The sequence below is a fragment of the Pelmatolapia mariae genome, linkage group LG3_W, assembly GCF_036321145.2.
Source record: "Pelmatolapia mariae isolate MD_Pm_ZW linkage group LG3_W, Pm_UMD_F_2, whole genome shotgun sequence".
NCBI lineage: Eukaryota > Metazoa > Chordata > Actinopteri > Cichliformes > Cichlidae > Pelmatolapia > Pelmatolapia mariae.
In genome coordinates this window covers 74,613,662-74,635,562 of record NC_086229.1, presented here as the reverse complement: position 1 = coordinate 74,635,562, position 21,901 = coordinate 74,613,662, and the positions used below count along the sequence as shown (strand labels likewise).

General features: G+C 43.0%; 1 protein-coding gene across 1 annotated transcript; it reads right to left on the bottom strand.

The window, feature by feature from the left end:
- Nucleotides 1-791: 791 nt before the first annotated feature.
- On the bottom strand, nucleotides 792-15,475 carry LOC134623956 (P2Y purinoceptor 14-like). Its single transcript, XM_063468956.1, has 4 exons — nucleotides 15,371-15,475; nucleotides 14,986-15,245; nucleotides 14,301-14,856; nucleotides 792-1,115 (listed from the first exon to the last, which is right to left on the bottom strand). Exons 1-4 carry the CDS (start codon nucleotides 15,473-15,475, stop codon nucleotides 792-794), a joined length of 1,245 nt encoding a protein of 414 aa, XP_063325026.1.
- Nucleotides 15,476-21,901: the final 6,426 nt, after the last annotated feature.

Sequence of the window (21,901 nt, the reverse complement as noted above, 5' to 3'; positions counted from 1 at the left end):
TACACCACAAGTAAACAAGTTATACAAAATTACAGTATGGGACAATGTACATTTTGTCATCAGTGCCATTTGAAAATTGCCTATCATAAGGTCTGTAGTACACCAGATCATCTACAGAGATCAGTGCAAAGACATCTAATCCATCCTCAATAACAAATGCATTTAAGTGATCATTGAAATATACTGTTGAAGCCTTACAAGTTAGAAGATAAGCATTGCAATCTCTAACAATTATATTGACAATCTTACTGAACAAAGGCATCTCATTTTCAACACCAGAACAATCATACATCCCAACTTGATATCAGTATCATGGTATCAGTTGACAAACAGTCAACAACAGATTGTTTTGCATGTGCATGGATGTCATTAACCAGTTCCTCCAATGAACCAACTAAACACTGCACAGTACTTTCGGGAACTCCTGATGATTGTACTTGAGCAATAACAGAGCTGCACATGTTCAGTATTTGCCTTTTTTCAACTGGAACCTGTGTAGTAATTGTCATGGGATCAGCCACATTTACAGGCTGTGAAACAGAGGTTCCATCGTTAGGTACAGGCTCAAAATTATTGATGACCTCAGAGTGAAGACAGTCTCCATGTGCTCGGAGTAAGTGCCGCTTGTAACCAGAGTACGTGCAAAAGATAAATGAACATCCAGGCTCTCCACAGGTCAAACGTAAAAACCTTCCTGGGTACAAACCATGCTGGAACTTCAAATGTCTAAATAACACTGAGCAATGTAACAGATGAACATTTCCAGTCAAAGTGCTGAATAGTGGATATCTTTAAACTGTACAATGAAGACTTCCTCTTGTTTCCCTGACCCAAGGACTCTCCTTCACGCTGCCAACATCAATGCCATACACGGTGGTCTGGATGAATGTGTAGAAGTTGGCCAATGCCTTGTCAAAGGACACGGCAAATAAAAAATGTGCCTTGAAAAGTTTTGCCTTGTCAAAACCTGCAACACCCATCTGTGTCACACAGGGAATGACCTTTTGATCTAGGACAATGTAGAAACTCTGGATGATGTTCTTTCTTTCTCCAACACACAGGACGAATGGCTGATTGGGGCCAGCCTTAAGAAAAGCCTCCGTGCTACCTCCCACCTGAGGGAGAGAAAGAAACCAAGTGATTCACATTAAACAAAATTGGTAATCTGATGTTGAGGCATAGCTGCCTGAAATTATGACAATATTAAAATGTTTCACTCCGCACGCACAATTATTTTTGTTTCAATGTGTACATTTAGTTTTAATAGAAACAATGACATGTCAGTCCTGCAACACCAAGCCTTTCTGGGATAGATACATCTGCTGCACGTTGGATCACCTTGCCATCTTAAAATATAAGCCCTTGATAATTTGCATCTGTTCTCATCAAGAGAGAAATATACAATTCTAAAAATCATACCTTGATGAATTTCATTAGGTGGTGAGCAGCATCTGATGTGCTAATCTTTGAAGACTTCCCTCCCTTAGATGTTGGAGGTAACAAGTGAAGCAGCAAAAGCTGGCAGCCGCCTCGCAGTCCCAAACTACAGAATAGGAATTAAGATCATCACAATTACTGTCATTTAAAGGACCACAGCAGTCATTTTTTCCACGTTATGTAATACCATGATGACATTTTAGACACCCGATAATTTTTCAAATAAGGCAGTTTTCCAGTGCCTTGGTATACAAATTTCTTTCTAGAGACTTAAAATCTTCTGGCCACCACGTGAAGTACATATCGAGTCATAACAATAGTAAGATTATGTAACTTTTTTTGTGTTCAAACTACATTAAATGTCATTTCAGGTTTAACATGTTTGTAAGCTTGTTTTCATACCATACAGAAATGAACAGAAACCCAATGTGATTTAGAAAACGGACAGCTGTATTCCAATTTGTAGTAAAGGTTTACCGGTATGGTCCAGTGATATATTGTGTTGTGGGAATTAAGCAAATGCTGTAAAGGCATGCAAAATCTACCATTTCCAACTTACACTTACCACCCTCGTCAGAGTAACGCTGTGCAGAAATGAGCAGCTCATCCAATTCTGTACTCTGAGACAGATTTTTGCAATCTTTGAGGCTTGGTTGGCCACTATGCAAGGAACTTAGCAGACACTTCCTCCCCAAGAAACAGCATTGTGAAGTCTTGGTCAATCTTAAACACAAAGTGTAACAACAGAAACAACACATTAACAAGAAAACAAACAAAGGAACCACAAACCCGTCACTAAATCATTTTATGCCTTACCAAGCCAGGTAATCTTGGGAAAAGGTCCAGGACAGTAGAAGCTGTGGCAGGTTCTTGAACCACCTTTTGCCTATGTTGAAATGTCACCTTCATGTTGTCTTTGACATGTTTCATGTCAGTTGAGTGCCTCTTCCTTGCATTCATCACCTGACAACAGCCTCACATTTGAACACAAGTTGCGAGGAGTCTTGGGGCTGTCTTGAAAAGCTGACTTTAATTTCTTCATCTCTTCTCAGGAACCAGCATATCACCACCTTCCAAGAGTAGAATATGGTCAAGCATATAACACCATTTCTTTGCAAAATATCTAGCATGTCTAGTCCCTTTGGACGGAGCTAAAATTCATTTTGTTAAGAAAAAACATCTTTGGTCCATCTTTAAGTACAAGCTGTGTAACATGACTGCAATACAGTATTCTCTCAATTATCGCAGGGGTCAGTAGAAACCATATTTCTATTTTTTTATATATTTTAAGCCATAAAAACCCTCCCCACTCTCTAACAAACCCTAATATAACCCTGTTATTCATTTTTAGACTAGAAAATGCTTAATTTACCATGAAAAATTTTTAATCTAAAAAAAGAAAAATACCTACTGGCCACAGAAATGCGCACTATAATGAAATTCCCATAATTTACAAGATGTAGGGGTCATTATAGTGTAAAAATACTCTCAGGTTACCCTTAAGCATCCTAGTTCACCTAAGGCAGGGTCTCAAACTTAAATGAGCTGTCATCTCATTGGAGGGCCACTTCAGTGTTCAAGTAGTAAAAAAAAACAGAAACCACAAAGAAAACACCCACAAATATTCCTGACAATGTAGCGTTTGGTTTGTTTGTTTTTAAATTTCAAATATTGTATAACAAGACAAAACTGCAAATATGAATGCATTTCCCCCCCTCTCACTCTTAACTAACCGATGCCTTTAATTGAACTACCAAATGAACACAATGGTCCTCTCTTTCTGGTCAGACACTTTGCAGCACTTCTGCTGTAATTTTGCTCATATTTAACAAAATAAAAATGCAGAAATAAGTGTACACATTAGTTTTTGACTCTCACTGAACTAACAAAGCCAATCCCTCCACAAGTTTGTACTCTCTTGTTACCTCGGCCAGGTCCGCGGCTCTGAACCGTGGTAAAGAGACCTCTGGCTAATACGTCGGGTTGTCGGGCTTGTAGCTTTACTGTCAGCGAACACAGTGTACAGTCGAGTCTTAACAGTTTTCTTACAACCAGGCACTCCTTTTGGCGGCAGTGGTTATTATTATATTTACATGCTTTCTTCTTCCATTTCTCCTCGGTAATAGCTCCTAATTTCTCCCTCTCTCGAGCTCAAACACACAACGTTCTCCCTACAGCACGGACTACACTGCCCATGAGGGCCTGTAACACTCTGCCCTTATTGCCTTCATATTAAATCATTTTTTGGCTAATGACCAAAAAAAAAAGTCACTTCAAGGGCCAAATTACATTATACTTCTCCACCTCAATATACAGGCCGCAAGAAGGGGTGACGTGGGCCGCAAGTGGCCTCTGGGCCGGGATTTTGAGACCACTGACCTTAAGGCTTTGGAAATTTAATTCGAAAATAAATAAAAAGGCATTTAATAAAAACTGTGACATATATTAAGTAATATTCATTACAGTCTGCCAATAGCCAGATTATGCTATGCTAGCTAGCAGTAGCCCAGCTAAACAAAAAACAGTTAAAATTCAAATATGACACTTAAAGATGATGTATTTTGATATATTTTGTTCTAACATCAATCTAAAACTTAATATTTAACCGAATAAAACTTACCGCAGCAGCAAGAAAAAATGGCGACCGAAGATTCTGAAATGCGAAGCTCCACAGGAAATGAAGGCGTGGTCTAATTTAACACCCACAATGTTAAAATGCAGTAATGACTAAAATCCACACCAACACTTTTCAGGAATCAACTCCCGATGTGTTATTTTAACTCGATTAAGTGTTGAACTAACTCGGAACTCTGTTGAATTCTACTAACACTGAAAAATCAACACTGGCATTTTTGCTACGGGTGCTTGAAATCCTTGAAAATCCTTGAATTCTAATGTCGTCTTTTCAAGGTTTGTAAAGTGCTTGAATTTCAGATGTGGTGCTTAAAAGTGCTTGAAAATGTAACTGTATTTCATTCACAATAAATAGCTATCTGATTGAATTGTTTTCTTATCTGATAGAGAAATAAAATGAGACTCAAAAGCAAAATTTCCCTGCCTGGGCTGCCTTGCGTCTGTTTCAATATGTGACCCCGCCCCTCCCTCGGACAGTCGGGGATGAGTGCGCTAACATACCTGTAGGTTGCTGTTTTAATGAGTGTTGAAAGAGTGATGAAAAACAACACTGGCAGAGTTTGCGTTCTCCAGTCGCATGATAGGTGAGTCCTAGTAAATAATTTTCCAGTAAGCGTACGTTACACATGCTATTTTTTTTTAAAATTATGATTATTATTTTGCTAGCTATCAAACTCGCTGGAGAAATGACTGAAATGCACTGAGTGTGATGCAGTATGGCAGCGCTATTACGGAATATGCTGTGAACTTAGCTAACATTACTTAGCAGTAATATGAGTTAATTTACTCAAGTGAAAGCTTTAAACATTAGCCGATACATAACTAGCTAACTTAAGGCTTTCTGATTAACCCTCTGGGGTCGACAGACCCAGAGTCTCTATTTCAACTTGGGTCGAACGTGCGGACTTCAAGCTATATACCAGTTTTTAAATTGTGTTGATAGGTCACGTAAAACCGATGTTTTTTGGGGGGGTATATTCTGAATAAAACAGTGGCGTGTACTCCGGGAAGAAAAGGTAAAAACGACGTTTTTTATGGAGAGCGCTAGCAAACACGCTTTGCTTGTGAGTGAAAAAAGAAAAAACACTCTTTCTCTATTGGTGGAAAAATGTACCATGTCGACCAATCAAAAAATGATACGGCAACATGTGGTATTTGGTTGTTGGGAAGAGAGGGAAGAGAGAGAGAGCGAAAAAGAGAGAGAGAGTTTTGATACGTGAGAGATTTGTGATGTTTATCATGTTTGGAGTCTCAAGTTAGTGTGTTGTCTTGTGTAGTTAGTGTGTAGTGTAGTCGTTTTGTTTTGTTTTGTGTGTCAGTTCTACTAGTGAACGTCACAGTTGCTGCAAAAAAGCCAACAAAGGCAGATTGCAGTGTAAACGCTGAGTGACACACCTGCTGTCAGACCTGCAGGTTTATCCCTGAGCTGTTCTCATCTGTGTTATAGTGACACAAACTATTTTTTGGAGTTGCATAAATAATTTGTGTGCCTTCTTATTTGATGCAGCACACCTGATTGTTCTGTAAATAGTTTTGAATGGTTATATAAAAAACGTCTGAGCCTTGGCTGCATTTTTAGGTAAATAGTACCATATAACTTTGTTGTTTGCAAAACTTGTTCATATTTTTTAAAAATGTCCAATTTCCATTTGCATGTCAAGTTATGAAAATGATTCGTTAAACATGCTTGTGATTTTTACAGTCAAAAATCCTCACTTTCTACTTGTATTTTAAATTTTGTCTGAATTTAGATAAATTGTACTGAGGTGATGCAAATTGAAACATGCATTCTTTTTTTCTGGCGCGCGCGGGGGGGGGGGGGGGGGGGGGGGGGGGGCTGGAAAAGCTTAAAAAGGGATCTTGAAAGCGCTTAAAAAGTGCTTGAATTTGACCCTGAAAAAAGTGTACGAACCCTGTACTTAGTCAATATTGTATTTAAAATACTTATCTAATTACTGTGTCAGAAAAGTAACTTAAGTACTACATAAGTATTTAACTAAATACTTCTTAAAATCCATATAAACCTTGAGTGGACAAACAATAGAAATTAAACTCTTTAAATAATAAATACACTTTTTTAAAGATGGACACTCTACAGTACGCAGCGGTAGCATCTGTTCCACAATGTAGCCTGCCAGGGCTGGACTGGGACAAAAAAATCGGCCCGGGCATTTTGACTAGAGGTCAGCCCACCAGGTATTATAGGAAAAACCATAAAGCCTTTGAATGAAAACAAACGCTGTTGTCACAGTGATGTACACTGTCTTGTTGGTATATATGTATCAGTCTAATAAACTTAAACCTACACCATCCTCCCTATTCTGGTATTCTAAACAGTACCCGTAAGTAGACTGCTGGGTCGAGTTAACCTCCTGAACTATTTACAACACATGGTGAAAACCTGAAATTAAGACAGAGAAGACTAGAGGTGAGACATGATCATTACTGATTACTGATGACAGATTTAGATATATTTTCATAAACCATTCATTTGCCACATCAATAAACAGCATGGCAGGGCAAAATATTTTTTCTAACATGGCAACCTTTAAAAAGTGAAAGGAGACAGGTGAGAAAGAAAAACTTAATTGACTTTTTGATGGCATTTTACACACAGTACTGGTACAGTATCTAGAAAATGTGGGAAAATGCTGGCATCATAAACAGTACTTAGCTACTTCTGAAGAAATTATGATGGGACCCTAAAAAATTACTATGTACAATAATGGATTTCTATACATTTTACATCAGATGAAAACGTTTGTTGTAACGGTTGGAAACTCTAATAACTAACCTTATAAATAAGATAAAACAAGTTCAACATCAATAATATCATAGCCGAGTCTGACATCTTCCGCTGTAGAATACGACTATGCAGCAAACTGGCGCGAAATGACGTGCAGCTGCACTACAGCGATGTTAAAGCGGCAGAGTTTACTTCTACGTTTAGAAGATAAATTAATGAAATTAAATAATGATATTCAGCGAGTTTAATTATTTTACAATGTAACGCAAGTACATTGTAAGTAACTGTAATTAAAATGCCTAAAAATGAACAGTAATCAGTTAATCTACTTTTTCAGTGGAAAAGTAATTTAATTACAGTAACGCGTTACTTGGGTGTAACGCGTACACCCAACACTGGTCACAATCAGCCAAGGTTTCGGGTGAGCTCATTGTGAAACCTAGTCCGTTGTTCCTCTTGGGGAATACTCCCACAGGGCTTAAATCTGGGACTCTCCACCATTTGACCCTAGAACTTAAGAAGCTTCTCAGATGAGAGGTGAAATATCTTCAAGCAACTTAAAGAGGTCCAGACGCTTTTCTTTAAAAGCTCCTTAGACTACGATAACCTGAATGACTGAGAACCTTCACAGACATAACCAAATAGATATAACACATCCTTATTGCTGATTTGAATGTGCATGTTTAAACATTCTGATTTATAAACATCAGATTCAGATGTGTAAATATCAAAACACGTAACCACCAAATGGGTTCATAACTAGCTCTATAACCCTTGTAAACACCTCTTTGCGTAACAAATTACATTAACATTTTCTTCTGCATTTTACACACTGTTAAAATAAATACAGCTTCCATTAACAGTTACTATTAGTGGTAAAAATTGTATTGATCACCAATGAAGTTAGTTTTGTATGATCTGTTTCCTCAAAGTCACTACACAGTCTCTAATCAGTATACACTTTCACTGTGTGCTGTAACATACGAATTAAGGCTTGTTGCATCACTTGTTGTTTCTTTCCAGTTGTATCTCTCGGTGCTGTCCACTGATTTTATTGAGCTAACTAAACAGCAAATGGCTGTCATTTCTATTGTCTTTTTTTTTTTTTTTCCCTGTCCCGTTTGGATCTTTAGCCATCAGAATTGTTGTCTTAAGGCCAAGAGAGATGCAAGCGGATTTACTTTACCAAGTGGATCATCATGGCCTTGCCATATTGGTCCATTTGATTGACCTTTATTATAATTATGTATGTATTTTATTTTCGGTTGTTACAGTCGGGACAGACATGACTGGGGGATAGGACAGGGAGAAAGAATGAAAGAAAGAGAGGGAGAGAAAGAAAAATAGAGGGGAGAAGAGATGGTGAGAAAGGGGAGAAGAAAGAAAGAGAAAACAAACAAAACACCTGGATCACCTGTATGGAGAAAAAAAACAGAAGAGAAAACAAACAAACAAAAACAGCAACATAATAAATACAGCACCATCACAATAAACTAGCTAGTGTTTTTGTTATTCTTTTTAGTCTAGTTTCATTTCAGTTTATCTAGTTACATTCTGCCATGTTTCATGTCCAAGTTTTCTTTGTTTGTCAAGTTCAAGTCATGTCTGGGTCTCCTTATGTTTCCTGTTTTATTTTGAAAGAGCTTTGTGTTGTGTGTTTATTGTATTTAGTTTCACATGTCGTGTCATTATGTTAATTGTTGTCAGCCGTTTTCCCCATGTGATTCTACTTCCTTTGATCATTCCTTATGTGTATTTAGTCTGTGTGTTTCCACTCAGTCAGTGTCAGATCGTCTGTTAACCTCACCACAGTTTTCATAGGTTTACTCCATTGTTTCTCTGTGTTTTCTAGTTTACTCAGTGTTCATAGTTTGTCATAGTTTTTCACTGAGCGTCTCAGCCCTTTTTGTTAACACAGTGTTCATAGCCTCCTTAGTTCCCTAGTTGCTTGTTTTCCTTCTGCAATCAGCCAATAAAGGCTTGCTTTATTTTTGAAACTACGTTTTGTCTCCACTGTGTCTGCATCTGGGTCTACCTCTTTCCTCACACCGGTGCACCCTGCCGTGACAAAAGGTGTAGCTTGTGTCTGTGAACACCCGTGTGTACACCTGTGTGCACACCTGTGTGGATCAGCACGCTTGTATTCCAAAGGTTTCTCCATGTAACGATCTGCTAGGGAGTGTGGGGAGCCATAGCCCCGTCCCCCAGGGCATGAAGCAGGCATGGAGGAGATCCAGGCCCCAGACATCCAGAGGCCCCAGAGTACGAGGACCCAAGGAGGACCACCAAAGGGGGGGAACCGTGCCACCCTCCTGGGAAGAGCTGAGTAGAGCCCCAAACGAGAGGTCACCCAGCAGCCACAGAGCAGAGGCCAGAGGGGGTTGCAGTGGCGTGCCCGCGGGCTCTGCCGGCAGCCAGCTGTGCCAGAGAGGACCGAGCTTCAGGCCCAGAGGCCTGAGGGCACCATGTCATTTCTATTGTCAAAACAAATATATAAACTACACATCTGAGTCTAAAATAGAAGGTTGGAAAGAAGATACAGCAGTCCCCTTTAAGTCTTCGTCATCACCTGATTGCTATTTCAGTACTTCCCCCCCTATGTAGAAAGATGAGCTGTGGCTAGAAACCACAAAGTGGAAACTGCAAAACACTCACTGAAGATAAGATCACTTTGAGACACAAATAGAGATGCTCACTTATTTTCTCATTGAGCCTCATTTTGATTGAGGTGTTTATTTTTGTCATGAAACAGGCATGCAGGCAGGAGGAAAGACCTAAATGCAGAACTCAAAACACATGGATGAACTGAAGGAGGCTGTTTTATTGCAGTGGCACAGATTACACAAAAAGCACTTACAAAACCAAACGAAAATCTAGAAACTGGAAACTAATAACAAAACACTGGGAAACTAGGGATGGCAATTCGAGGGACCACAACAGAAGAAATCCACACAGCAGGAGTCTGTGAAGGTTTTCAGTCATCCAGGTCATCATAGTCTAAGGAGCTTGGAAAGAAAAGCGTCTGGACTTCTTTAATTTGCTTGAAGACGTTTCACCTTTCATCCGAGAAGCTTCTTCAGTTCTAAGGTCAAATGGCCGAGAGTCCCAGATTTACACCCTGTGGGAGTAACCCATCAAAGAGGGACAAAGGACCCCCTGATGATCCTCTGCCTAATCACATGAGTAAAGGCGTGAAAACGGGTGTGGGTCACAATCAGCCAGGGTTTCGGGTGAGCTCATTAGGAAACCTGGCCCCACAATATCATGTGAATTCCTGAGGTCAGATGGCCCAGGATGTGAGTGGGTGTTAAGGCGTCTGGGAAGGGATCTCAAAACTGGATTATGGCAGACAGTTGGTGTCGTGAACCACCGCCTCTGTTCAAAGATGGTCGCTCACAGTGGACGTAAATGACTTCTTTCACTCCTCTTTCAAACCATCTGTCCTCTCTGTTCAAAATGTGAACATTGGCATCCTCGAAAGAGTGACCTTTATCCTTAAGATGCAGATGGACTGCTGAGTCTTGTCCTGTGGAGGTGGCTCTTCTATGTTGTGCCATACGCTTGTGAAGTGGCTGTTTGGTCTCTCCAATGTAGAGGTCTGGGCCCCCGTGTGCGGCAGCCTGTTACAGCAGCTCTGCTCATTCTGAGTTTCTTTCTTTCTTATCTTTTTCTTCTCGTAATTTTTTATAACTAACGTATTAGTAATTAGACTCTGCAACCATGTTCTACCGTTTTGTGCTAGTTCTGGTCGTTTTTCTTAGTTTTTTTCTACTTTTTTCACCCGTGTGTGGGGACCCAGAGCAGGGATCCTTTGTTTACAGTAAGGATCAGCTGTTAGCGCTGCGTCCCACAGCGGTACTGCCGGCGGACAGACCCGACATTCCCAGCGAGCTGAGGAGGAAAAGACGGGGGTGTCGTGCTGGGAAGGAGCGCCGTCGCCCGAGAAGGAGACGTTATCGACCATCTCTTCCTTCTGTAATTATTGGAAATGTACGATCTTTGCCCAGTAAGATGGATGAGCTCACGTCGCTAACCTGGTCACAGAGGGAGTACCGGCAATGTAGCATCATGATGCTAACGGAATCGTGGCTAACACCGCTAACTCCGGACACGAGCGTGACACTACCGGGATTCCAGCTGCTGCGAGCGGACAGGAGGAGAGAGAGCGGCAAGAGGAAAGGAGGGGGACTGGCAGTGTTTGTGAATGACAGATGGTGTAACCCTGGGCACATCACTGTAAAAAACAACTCTGCAGCAGAGACATTGAGCTGTTAGCCGTTAGCATGCGTCCGTACTACCTGCCCCGGGAATTCTCGCATGTTATCGCGATAACAGCGTATGTCCCCCCCCTCGGCCAACGCGGATGCAGCCTGTGACTCTCTCCACTCAGTGGTCAGCAGACTGTAAACACAATCTCCGAGAGCCCTCCTCATAATATCAGGGGACTTCAATCATGCCTCACTGGACTCCACACTGCCCACCTTCACCCAGTATGTGACCTGCCCAACCAGAGACAATAAAACACTGGACTTACTGTATGCCAATGCTGAAGAGGCATACAGTTCATCACCTCTCCCTCCCCTGGGCAGATCTGATCACAACCTGGTGCACCTTGTCCCTGTGTATGAGCCCTTAGTGCACAGGGAGCCACCAGCCACCCGCACAGTTCAGAGATGGTCGGAGGAGAGCGAGGAGGCTCTTAAGGATTGTTTTGAGTCGACTGTGTGGGAGGTGATCTGTGACGACCACGGAGAGGACATCGACAGCCTTACTACATGCATTACTGACTATATTAATTTCTGTGTGGATAACACCGTACCTACCAGGACTGTACGGTGTTTCTCCAACAACAAACCTTGGATTACCCCAGAAATTAAAGCCGTCCTCAAGCAGAAGAGGAGGGCCTTCAAATCCAAAGACAAAGAGGAGTTGAAAAGGGTGCAGAGAGAGCTGAGAGGACTGATAAGGAATGGGAAGGACAGCTACAGGCAGAAGATGGAGAACCAGCTTCAGCAAAACAACGTTGGTGAAGTCTGGAGAGGCCTCAGAACCATCTCAGGCCACAAACATCAGAACTCTCTGCCTGGGAGGGATGTGAGGTGGGCAAATGAACTGAATCATTTCTTCAACAGATTTGATTCATCCATGAGGCAGTCTCCAACATCGGCTGCAGACTCACCCACCCCCACTGCTGCTGTTCCACCTCTGACACCTCAGACACTTCACACCTCCTCTATTCACCCTGCTCACTCCTCCCCAACCCCAACCCCAACAACAGCATCCAATACACAATCAACACAAGGCTCCAGCCTGTCTCTCTCAACCACCCAGGTTAGGAGGGAACTGAGGAGGATTAAAGCCAAGAAGGCAGCGGGTCCAGATGGCATCAGCTTGAGGGTCGTCAGGTCCTGCGCGGACCAACTGTGTGGTGTGATGGAGCACCTCTTCAACCTGAGCCTGAGGCTGGGAAGAGTCCCACAGCTCTGGAAAACCTCCTGTGTTGTACCAGTGCCAAAGACTTCATGCCCCAAGGACCTCAACAGCTACAGGCCGGTGGCTTTGACATCCCACCTGATGAAGACCCTGGAGCGGCTGGTCCTGGCTCAGCTTCGGCGCCTTGTGAGCTCATCACTGGACCCACTTCAGTTTGCCTACCAGCCTGGCATTGGAGCGGATGATGCCGTCATTCACCTCCTACATCGCTCCCTCGCTCACCTGGAGACCGCTGGGAGCACTGTGAGAATCATGTTCTTTGATTTCTCCAGTGCCTTCAACACTATTCTTCCCTCGGTTCTGAAGGACAAGCTGGAGAACTCAGGAGTGGACCATCACCTCACTACCTGGATTTTGGACTACCTCACCGACCGACCACAGTATGTGAGGACTCAGGGCTGTGTGTCGGACAGGGTCGTCTGCAGTACGGGGGCCCCACAGGGAACGGTTCTGGCTCCGTTCCTCTTCACCATCTACACTGCAGACTTCTCCCACAACTCCATCCAGTGCTTCCTGCAGAAGTTCTCTGATGACTCTGCTATAGTCGGCCTCATCACTGATGGGGACGACAAGGAGTACAGAGAACTGACCCAAGACTTTGTGGACTGGTGCCAGCTGAACTACCTCCAGATCAATGCCAGTAAAACCAAGGAGCTGGTGGTAGACTTCCGCAGGCACAAACATCCTCCACTGCAACCACTGAACATCCAAGGTATGGACATTGAGGCTGTGGACAGCTACAGGTACCTTGGTGTTCATCTGAACAGCAAACTGGACTGGACTCATAACTCAGACGCCCTCTACAGGAAAGGGCAGAGCAGACTGTATCTGCTGCGGAGACTCAGGTCGTTTGGAGTGGAGGACCCACTCCTGAAGACCTTCTATGGCTCTGTGGTGGCCTCAGCCATCTTTTATGGTGTGGTCTGCTGGGGCGGCAGCATCTCTGCTGGGGACAGGAAGAGACTGAACAGGCTGATCCGAAGGGCCAGCTCTGTTCTAGGATGCCCTCTGGACCCAGTGGAGGTTGTGAGTGACAGGAGAATGGTGGCTAAGCTGTCATCACTGTTGGACAACATCTCCCACCCCATGCATGAGACTGTGACAGCACTGAGCAGCTCCTTCAGTGGGAGACTGCGGCACCCACGGTGTGGGACGGAGAGATTTCGCAGGTCTTTCCTCCCCACTGCTGTCAGACTCCACAACAAAGACTTTAACTGATCATACACACACATCCACAAATGTGCAATAACACTAATTTGCAATACTCTTTTATTTTTACTCAGTTGTATATAGCATTTGTATTCTATTTTTATCTTATTGTATATTTTATTCTATTTTATTCTACTGTATATAGTATTTTATTTTATTCTATTCTGTACAGTTGTGTACTGTATTTATTCTTATTTTATTTTATTCTAATTTTTGGCTTCATAACTTTTGCACTGTCCACTTCCTGCTGTGACAAAACAAATTTCCCACGTGTGGGACTAATAAAGGTTATCTTATCTTATCTTATCTTATCTTCCTCGCTGCACTGTACAGCATACACCACATTGTTAAGTTTGTGTTTTGGAGTTTTGTCTTTTGGGTGAAGCAGCTTTTGTCTGAGTGTGTTGCTGGGTCTGAAATGCACCGGGATGTCGTGCTTGGACAAAACTTTCCTGACTTTTTCTTTGTTATTCTTAACATAGAGCATTCACATTCACATCCAAGCTTAAATCTTTTTTTTAACACCAAAAAGTTAATTTTAATATGTGTAAAAAAATAACACATAAACACTGCTGGTGTCTGTGGGAAAATGTTTGAGCTAGGTTGAGCTCTGGACTTTGGATCAATAAGCCTCAAAAAACCTCAAATGACATTGAGGTTTTTTGTAACCAGTGAATTACAATTCACTGGTTTGGTTTGTTGTTGAGATAATGATGTCCAGCTGCTACTCACTCTCCTCATTTGCTTGTTGGATGTTGGTCCCCCTGAATGCCATTCTCACCTGAGCATGAAAAGTCTTACTGAGGAAAAAGTAAACAACAGGGTCCAGACAGACGTTGAAAGCTGCAACCATGGTGGTCACCTCCTGCAGGTAGTACAACGCTGGACCCACAGAGCAGCTGCTCCACAGAAAAGCTGAGGGTAGTCGAACCAGGTAAAACGGGACAAAACAAACACAGAAGATGCTGACCAGCACCAACATGTTCCTGCGAGATTTCAAGAGCTTCTCTGAGCCAGAGGAGGCCAGCTGACTCTGCTGTGCCTGCAACACCCTGCGGGAGGTGCTGTAGTAGAAGAAGACCAGGAATATGAAGACCACGAGGAAAGTAACGACACACAAAGCCTGAATGATTTTGAAGGACACGGTGACCAGTGGACTAAAGATGAGAACACAGCGGCTGATACTAGAAGGCAGAGATTTATGAGTGATGAAAAACAGGATGATGAAAATAATTCCTGTAGTCACGAGAAAAATCCAGGTGATCATCGAGATGATGCGGGCAGCCCGTACTGTCTGCAGGACACGAGTTCGTGAAGGATGAACAATCTTCAGATACCTGAGAGAGAAGAGGAAGGAGGCAGTAGACAACTTCACTGATCAGTCACAGTGCTGCCAAACCTTCAGAAATCATTCAGTCAACAACACTATCATGAACTGCAGTCTGAAATCAGTAAAGGTTTCTTACCTGTTGGCAGCGATGTACCCCATGAATATGATGCTGGCACACATGTTGAGGTAGAAGGCAGAGGCTCCAAAGCTGCAGTAGAGCTGCCAAATTATTATAGATCTGCTACCATAGTGGCTGATGCGCAGTGGCAGAGAGAGACAGAGCAGAAAGTCGGCAGCTGTCAGGTTTTTCAGGAAGACCTTCAAGCTGCTCGATGCCTGCTGCTGAGCTTGACAACAGTAGAACTTTATGATGAAGCCATTGAGAGGTAAACCCACCTGAACATGACACAGAGATGATGGAAAGAAGACTTTGGTACATGCACCTTCAGACTCAACATGAACAGTTTATGAAAACTTCAACCAGTGTATAACAGAGCACAGTCTGAAGATTTGACACTTACCACAAACAGCAGACTGTAGACCACCATAAAGAACGTGCTGGCTGATGTGTTGACAGCATCACAGGTCTGGTTGGAAGGTGAAGTCTCATATTTTGGGTCAACCATGTTTCCAGATCTGAAAAATAAACCTACTTCAGAGATCTACCTCTTTGCAACAAACTGTGTATAAATGCTAGTTTAATCTTTGAAATGATCCACCTTCATGGTCCCTTAGTTCGAAATAAATCAAAGTCAAACCAATTTTAAATATTGTGTTGAGATCAACTACATGTGTCTTTGAGACAGTAAATTTGTCCCCCAGTGACACTGTAAGAAACCTTGGAGTCACTCATGATCAGTGTTGGGTAAGTTACTTTTAAAAAGTAATTAATTATAGTTACTAGTTACTTCTTCAAAAAAGTAACTGAGTTAGTAACTGAGTTACAAGATTCTAAAAGTAATTAGTTACTTGAAAAGTAACTATTGCGTTACTTTAAAAAAACGTTTACCCTCTGGGTTCCAGGGTATTATTGGCCATTTTTAACTACTTTTACTTTCTACATTTCACCTTTAAAATCTATTTACTTTGCCTTGTTTGGTATCATCCTTTTTAGCACAACCTCACGTGCCTGAATTTACAGTTATGGTTTCATTTTAACATACTGTATTAACACAATTGATCTAAAATCAGACAAAAAAACAAAAAATCAGAGTAGAAAAAGTTACAATTTTACTGTAACAACCACAAACATGTTTAATGAATCATATTTCAAAACTTTAAATGCAAATATAAATTGTCAATTTTAAAATCCTATGCACAAGTTTTGCAAACAACAAAGTTATTTGCAGCCATTTACCTTTTACCCTTTTTTAAATAATCATTTCAAACTATTTACAGAACAATCAGCTGTTCTTCAATAAGATGTCACACAAATAATTTGTGCCACTCCAAAAAAAAATACTTTCTGTCCACTATAAAGGAGAACATCACAGCCTGATACCTGCAGGTCTGACAGCAGCAGGTGTATCACTCCTGTTTCTACCTGGAGACAGCAGTCGACTCATTGTTCTGACACACAACACAAAACTATCCACAACACTACACACTAACTAAACAAGACAACACATTAACTACACACTCCAAACACGCTAAACGTCACAAATCTCACATCTCAAAACTCTCTCTCTCTCTCTCTCTCTCTCTCCCTAAAACTTCCCCCTTCTCCTAAACAACGAAATGTCATGTCGCCATATCATTTTTTGATTGGTCTAAGTCAGGGGTAGGCAACCTTTCTGATGGCGAGTGCCATTTAAAATTTCCTCAGAAGTCAGTGTGCCATATGATTGCATTAGCAATAAATTTAATAACGCTCTATATGAACAGTTACACACTATATAGAACCACTTTATAGAATTATATTTGTTTGCAGATGTTGGCAGCTATCAGCGAATAGTTATCAGCTATTTTGAAACAAAAACAGACACTTTTTATCCATAACAGCAAATGAACTGTACAACAGAAAATACAAATGCTATTTAAGGTCTCCTCACAACAATGATAAGAAAAATAAACTAGGCCAATATGACATGTTTGCTAATACACATGTTAATATGATGTCTGGTCTCCCACTCAGAGACACAGGTCTCCGAGTGTCCAGCATTCAGATGGCTGCCTGAGGACACTCATGTGAGAGAAAATCTGCTCACACAGATATGTAGAGCCAAATACTGTCAATAAGGCCTCTGCAATGTTCTGAAGACAGTTAAACTTGTCAGGTAGTGATGTCCAGCAGGTGAAAATGCAAGCTCCATGAACACGCACAGCTGTGGATTCCAGCTGCTTCGATGTTGCATTAACTGGCATCAACTCAGCCAGTTAATGCGAGACAAATCCAGCTGCTCATTAAAGATTTCTGGTTTGATCAGAAAATAAAACATTGGTCCATACACCTGAAAGTCCCAAAAATGCATTGTGTCTCGAGTCTACGGATGTATCCGTGTATTTCTGTGGTGCTGATGCTGTGCTGAGCAGACAGCTCCTGAAGCTTTTGAAGTGTTGGAATGTGGAAAGCTAACAACGTCCCTCTTACCAGTAGGCTAAGTTATTTTTAGCCAATTACAAGATGAATCTGGTAGTTGGGGTTGTTAGCTAAGATACCGTCATTAAGAAGCAGCACAACTAATGTGTCTATGCGAGCTGATTTGTGATGTGCACCGCTGGTGCGGCCATTTATTTTTTGATGCACCTTCTCAGATTAATTCACTGCATGTCGTGTCCAGGGCTGGACTGGGACAAAAGAAACAGCCCGAGCAGCCCACCAGGTATTAAAGCCATAAAGCCTTTGAATGAAAACAAATGCTGTTGTGACAGTGGTGTACACTGTCTTGTTGGTATATGTATGATTTCTATACATTTTATGTCAGATAAAAACTTTGGTTGTAAGCTTTAGATAATTATTTAATAAAAGCCAGATATTTTAAATGAGAATAAGAAAGAAAAGTCTCCAGAAGTTGATTCTGTTCATCTGGACGTAGCGTTATGTGGGAGAAACGTTTCGTCACTCATCCAAGTGACTTCTTCAGTCTCAGCTGACTGCAGGTTTCCCCAATCTTATAAACAGTACATTTGCATAATGACTGAAACCAGCCCACTGAAGGAACAATGGGCTGTGAGGTCAGTTCCTTAATCATAATTATGCAAATTCCCATGACCAGTGATCAACAATCACTGACCAAAACCCACTGATCAAAGACCACTGATCAATGGCCATGAGTACCATTCACAGAGAGTTGGGGAATGGCTGCAATCACAGCATTGTAAGATGGTGACAGATGTACCCTTAGGCCCCCTCCTCGATTCAGAGATGGTTTTTGCCTTTTCACGTAAATGGCCTCCTTGACTCTGCGCTCAAACCAGCGTTCCTCCCTGTCCAGGATGTGTACATCCTCATCATTGAAAGAGTGTCCACTGGCCTGTAGGAGTAAATAGACTGCAGAGTCCTGGCCTGACGAGGTCGCTCTTCTGTGCTGTGCCATCCGCTTCGCTAGAGGTTGTTTGGTTTCCCCGATGTATAAATCCTGGCAATCCTCCTGGCACTTAACAGCGTACACTATGTTACTATGTTTTTGTCGGGGGACCCGATCCTTGGGGTGGACCAGTTTTTGGCGCAGCGTATTTTGGGGTTTAAAAGCCACAGAGACCTGGTGTTTAGAAAAAATGCGTCTCAACTGTTCCGATACTCCTGACACATATGGGATCACTACAGGTTTTCGCTTGGGCTGCGGTTGTCCTTCTCTCCTGGATCGGATGGAGCTTTGTTTAGGTGTCTTTCCAGCTTTGACAAAAGTCCAGCTGGGATAACCACATTTACTCAGGGCCTTCTTGATGTGCTGTTCTTCTGCCTCCCCGGCCGCTGTGTCTGTGGGGATGGTGTTCGCTCTGTGTTGTAGCGTCCTGATGACACCCAGTTTGTGCTCCAGTGGATGATGAGAGTCAAACCTGAGATACTGATCCGTATGTGTAGGTTTACACGTCAGCTTTTAGATGTCCCCCATTACTGATGGAAATCTCACAGTCTAAGGAGGCTAACCTGCCACTTTTCGTATCCTCCCTGGTGAATTTGATGTGCCGGTCCACCGAGTTAATGTGATCCGTGAAATGTAGTAAGAGATTTGATTTTCTTTTTTTTCTTTTTTTTGTCTGTCCCATTTGGTTCTTTAGCCATCAGAATTGTTATCTGAAGACCAACAAGGATACCAAATGGATTTATTTTGCCAAATGGATCATCATGGCATTGCCGTATTGGTCCATTTGATCAAACTTTGTTGTTATTATTTATTTTATTTTCAGTTGTTACAGATGGGACAGACATGACTGGGGGATAGGAAAGAGAGAAAGAAAGAGAGGAAGGAAAAGAAAAACAGAAGGGAAAAGGGACAGTGAGAAAGGGCACTTACAAAGACAAAGAGAAAAAAAAAATCTCCTGGATCACCTGTTGAGAGAAAAAAGAAGAGAAGACAAGCAAACAAAAACAAACAAAAACAAAGCAACATACTAAACACAACACCATCACGTTAATCTAGCTAAGTGTGAACAGCAGTAAATACTAAATATTGAAAGTTGTTGTGCAGCACGCAGGACAGACAGCGCACAATGTGCTTTGAAGTAGCAGCTAAGAAATGTGTAGTTTATGTCTATGAACAGTGAACACCTGTGTGCACACCTGTGTGGATCAGCGCGCTTGTATACAGAAGGTTTCCCCATGTAACGGTCTGCTAGGGAGTGTGGGGAGCCATAGCCCCGTCCCCCAGGGCATGAAGCAGACATGGAGGAGATCCAGGCTCCAGACATCCAGAGGCCCCAGAGTGCGAGAGCCCAAGGAGTACCACCGGAGGGGCATCCGTGCCACCCTCCTGGGAAGGGCTGAGGAGATCCCCAGACGAGGGGGGTCACCCAGTAGCCACGGAGCAGAAGCCAGAGGGGGCTGCACTGGCGTGCCCGCCGGCTCTGCCGGCAGCCAGCTGTGCCAGAGTGAACCGAGTCGCAGGCCCCGAGGCTGGAGGTTCGAGGGCCCCCTTTGCCCCGGAAGAGGCCTGACCGAGCGACAGGCACCAGGCCCCGCCAAGTAGCCACCGGGAGTGAGCTGGTGTATACCTGAGCGCCCAGCCCCGGACACCAAGAACCACCAATGCACCGACCCCTGAGTGCATCAGTTACCGGCAGGGAGTGTGGTGAGGGGAAATAGGCCTCCACACTTGGAGGGCCTGGGTGTTCCCAGGTAGGTGGAGTCTAAGACCCGACCTGACATATAGGCACAGACAAACAGGCACACACAGACACAAACATGCTTTCCCACCCTCATTCACACATATACAAACACTCAGCACTCACCCAACGTAGGGATAGACATACATGGACACTGTACACACAATCATATCCCCAAACATACTCTATACCCCGGGTCCAGGTACCCTCATCCCCAGAGGGGGAAACGGCACCCAGACCCAAGAGTGACCCTTTCCCCCGGGGTGGAGGCAGGCAGACCGCCCCAGGCTCCGCAGCAGCAGGGAGGCCAATCGGACAGCCAACACTTCCTCCCAGCTCCCCGCCCCGATGGCTAGTAGAGAACGGGGGTGTGTGAAGACCCCATACCTCCCTCCTCCCGCTCATGTGTAGTGTTGCTGCGTGTTGCATTTAAAACAAGGGAGGGCATGGTGCTGCTGCCAGAGAGCAGCAGGTGTTAGCACGGCCCCTCCCGAGAACCCTCAATGTCTACATGGATTTACAATTGAGAGGTGGGCACCGGCGCCAGAGGTAGGGTTGAATACACAGACCGTCCACTGGACGCCGTTAACGTGGTCACCCTCAAGGCCCTATATATATGTGTGTGTTATGAGAGTGTGAATAATGTGGATGTCTAAGTTGTGGAATAAAATTGAGGCACAGGTGGCCAGAAGGGGACGGGGGGGGGGGGAGAGATTTGATTTTCACCCAGGTGTCATCCACATATCTGAACCAATGGCTTGGTGGTGTTCCAGGGTAGGATAGCAAAGCCCTCTTTTCCACTTCTTCCATGTACAAATTGGCCACGATGGGTGAAACTGGGGAGCCCATGGCACACCCATCTTTCTGCCTGTAGAACTGACCCTTGTATGTGAAGTAGGTGGAATGAAGACACAGTTCCAAAAGCAAACACACTTGGTCGATGCTGAGAGTGGTCCTGTTGCTGAGGTTGGTGTCATCCTGTAATCTCTTATGGACTACCTCCAACGCTTCCGTGACTGGGATGCAAGTGAAGAGAGATGTAACGTCGTACGAGACCATGGTTTCATCTGCCTCCATAATGACATCTCTCACCTTCTCTACAAAATCCAGGGTGTTCTGGATGTGGTGTTCTGAGCTGCCCACCAGCGGGTTGAGGATCGAAGCCAGAAAATTGGAGATGTTATAGGTGACAGAGTTGATCATGCAGACAATCGGTCTTAAAGGTGCACCCTGTTTATGTATTTTCGGTAAACCATAAAGACTTGGTGTAGACTCCCCTGGGTACAGCCTGTGGTATGAGGTCCGGTCCCAGTTTAACTGTCTTCAGAACATTGAAGAGGCCTTATTGACAGTATTTGGCTCTACATATCTGTGTGAGCAGATTTTCTCTCACACAAAGAGTGTCCTCAGGCAGCCGTCTGAATGCTGGACACTCGGAGACCTGTGTCTCTGAGTGGGAGACCAGAGATCATATTAACATGTGTATTAGCAAACATGTCATATTGGCCCAGTTTATTTTTCTTATCATTGTAGTGAGGAGACCATAAATAGCATCTGCATTTTCTGTTGTACAGTTCATTTGCTGTTATGGATAAAACGAGTCTTTTTTTTTTTTCAAAATAGCTGATAACTATTCACTGATAGCTGCCAAAATCTGCAAACAAATATAATACTCTAAAGTGGTTCTATATAGTGTGTAACTGTTAATATAGAGCATTATTAAATTTATGTCTAATGCAGTCATATGGCACACTGACTTCTGAGGAAATTTTAAATGGCACTCGTCA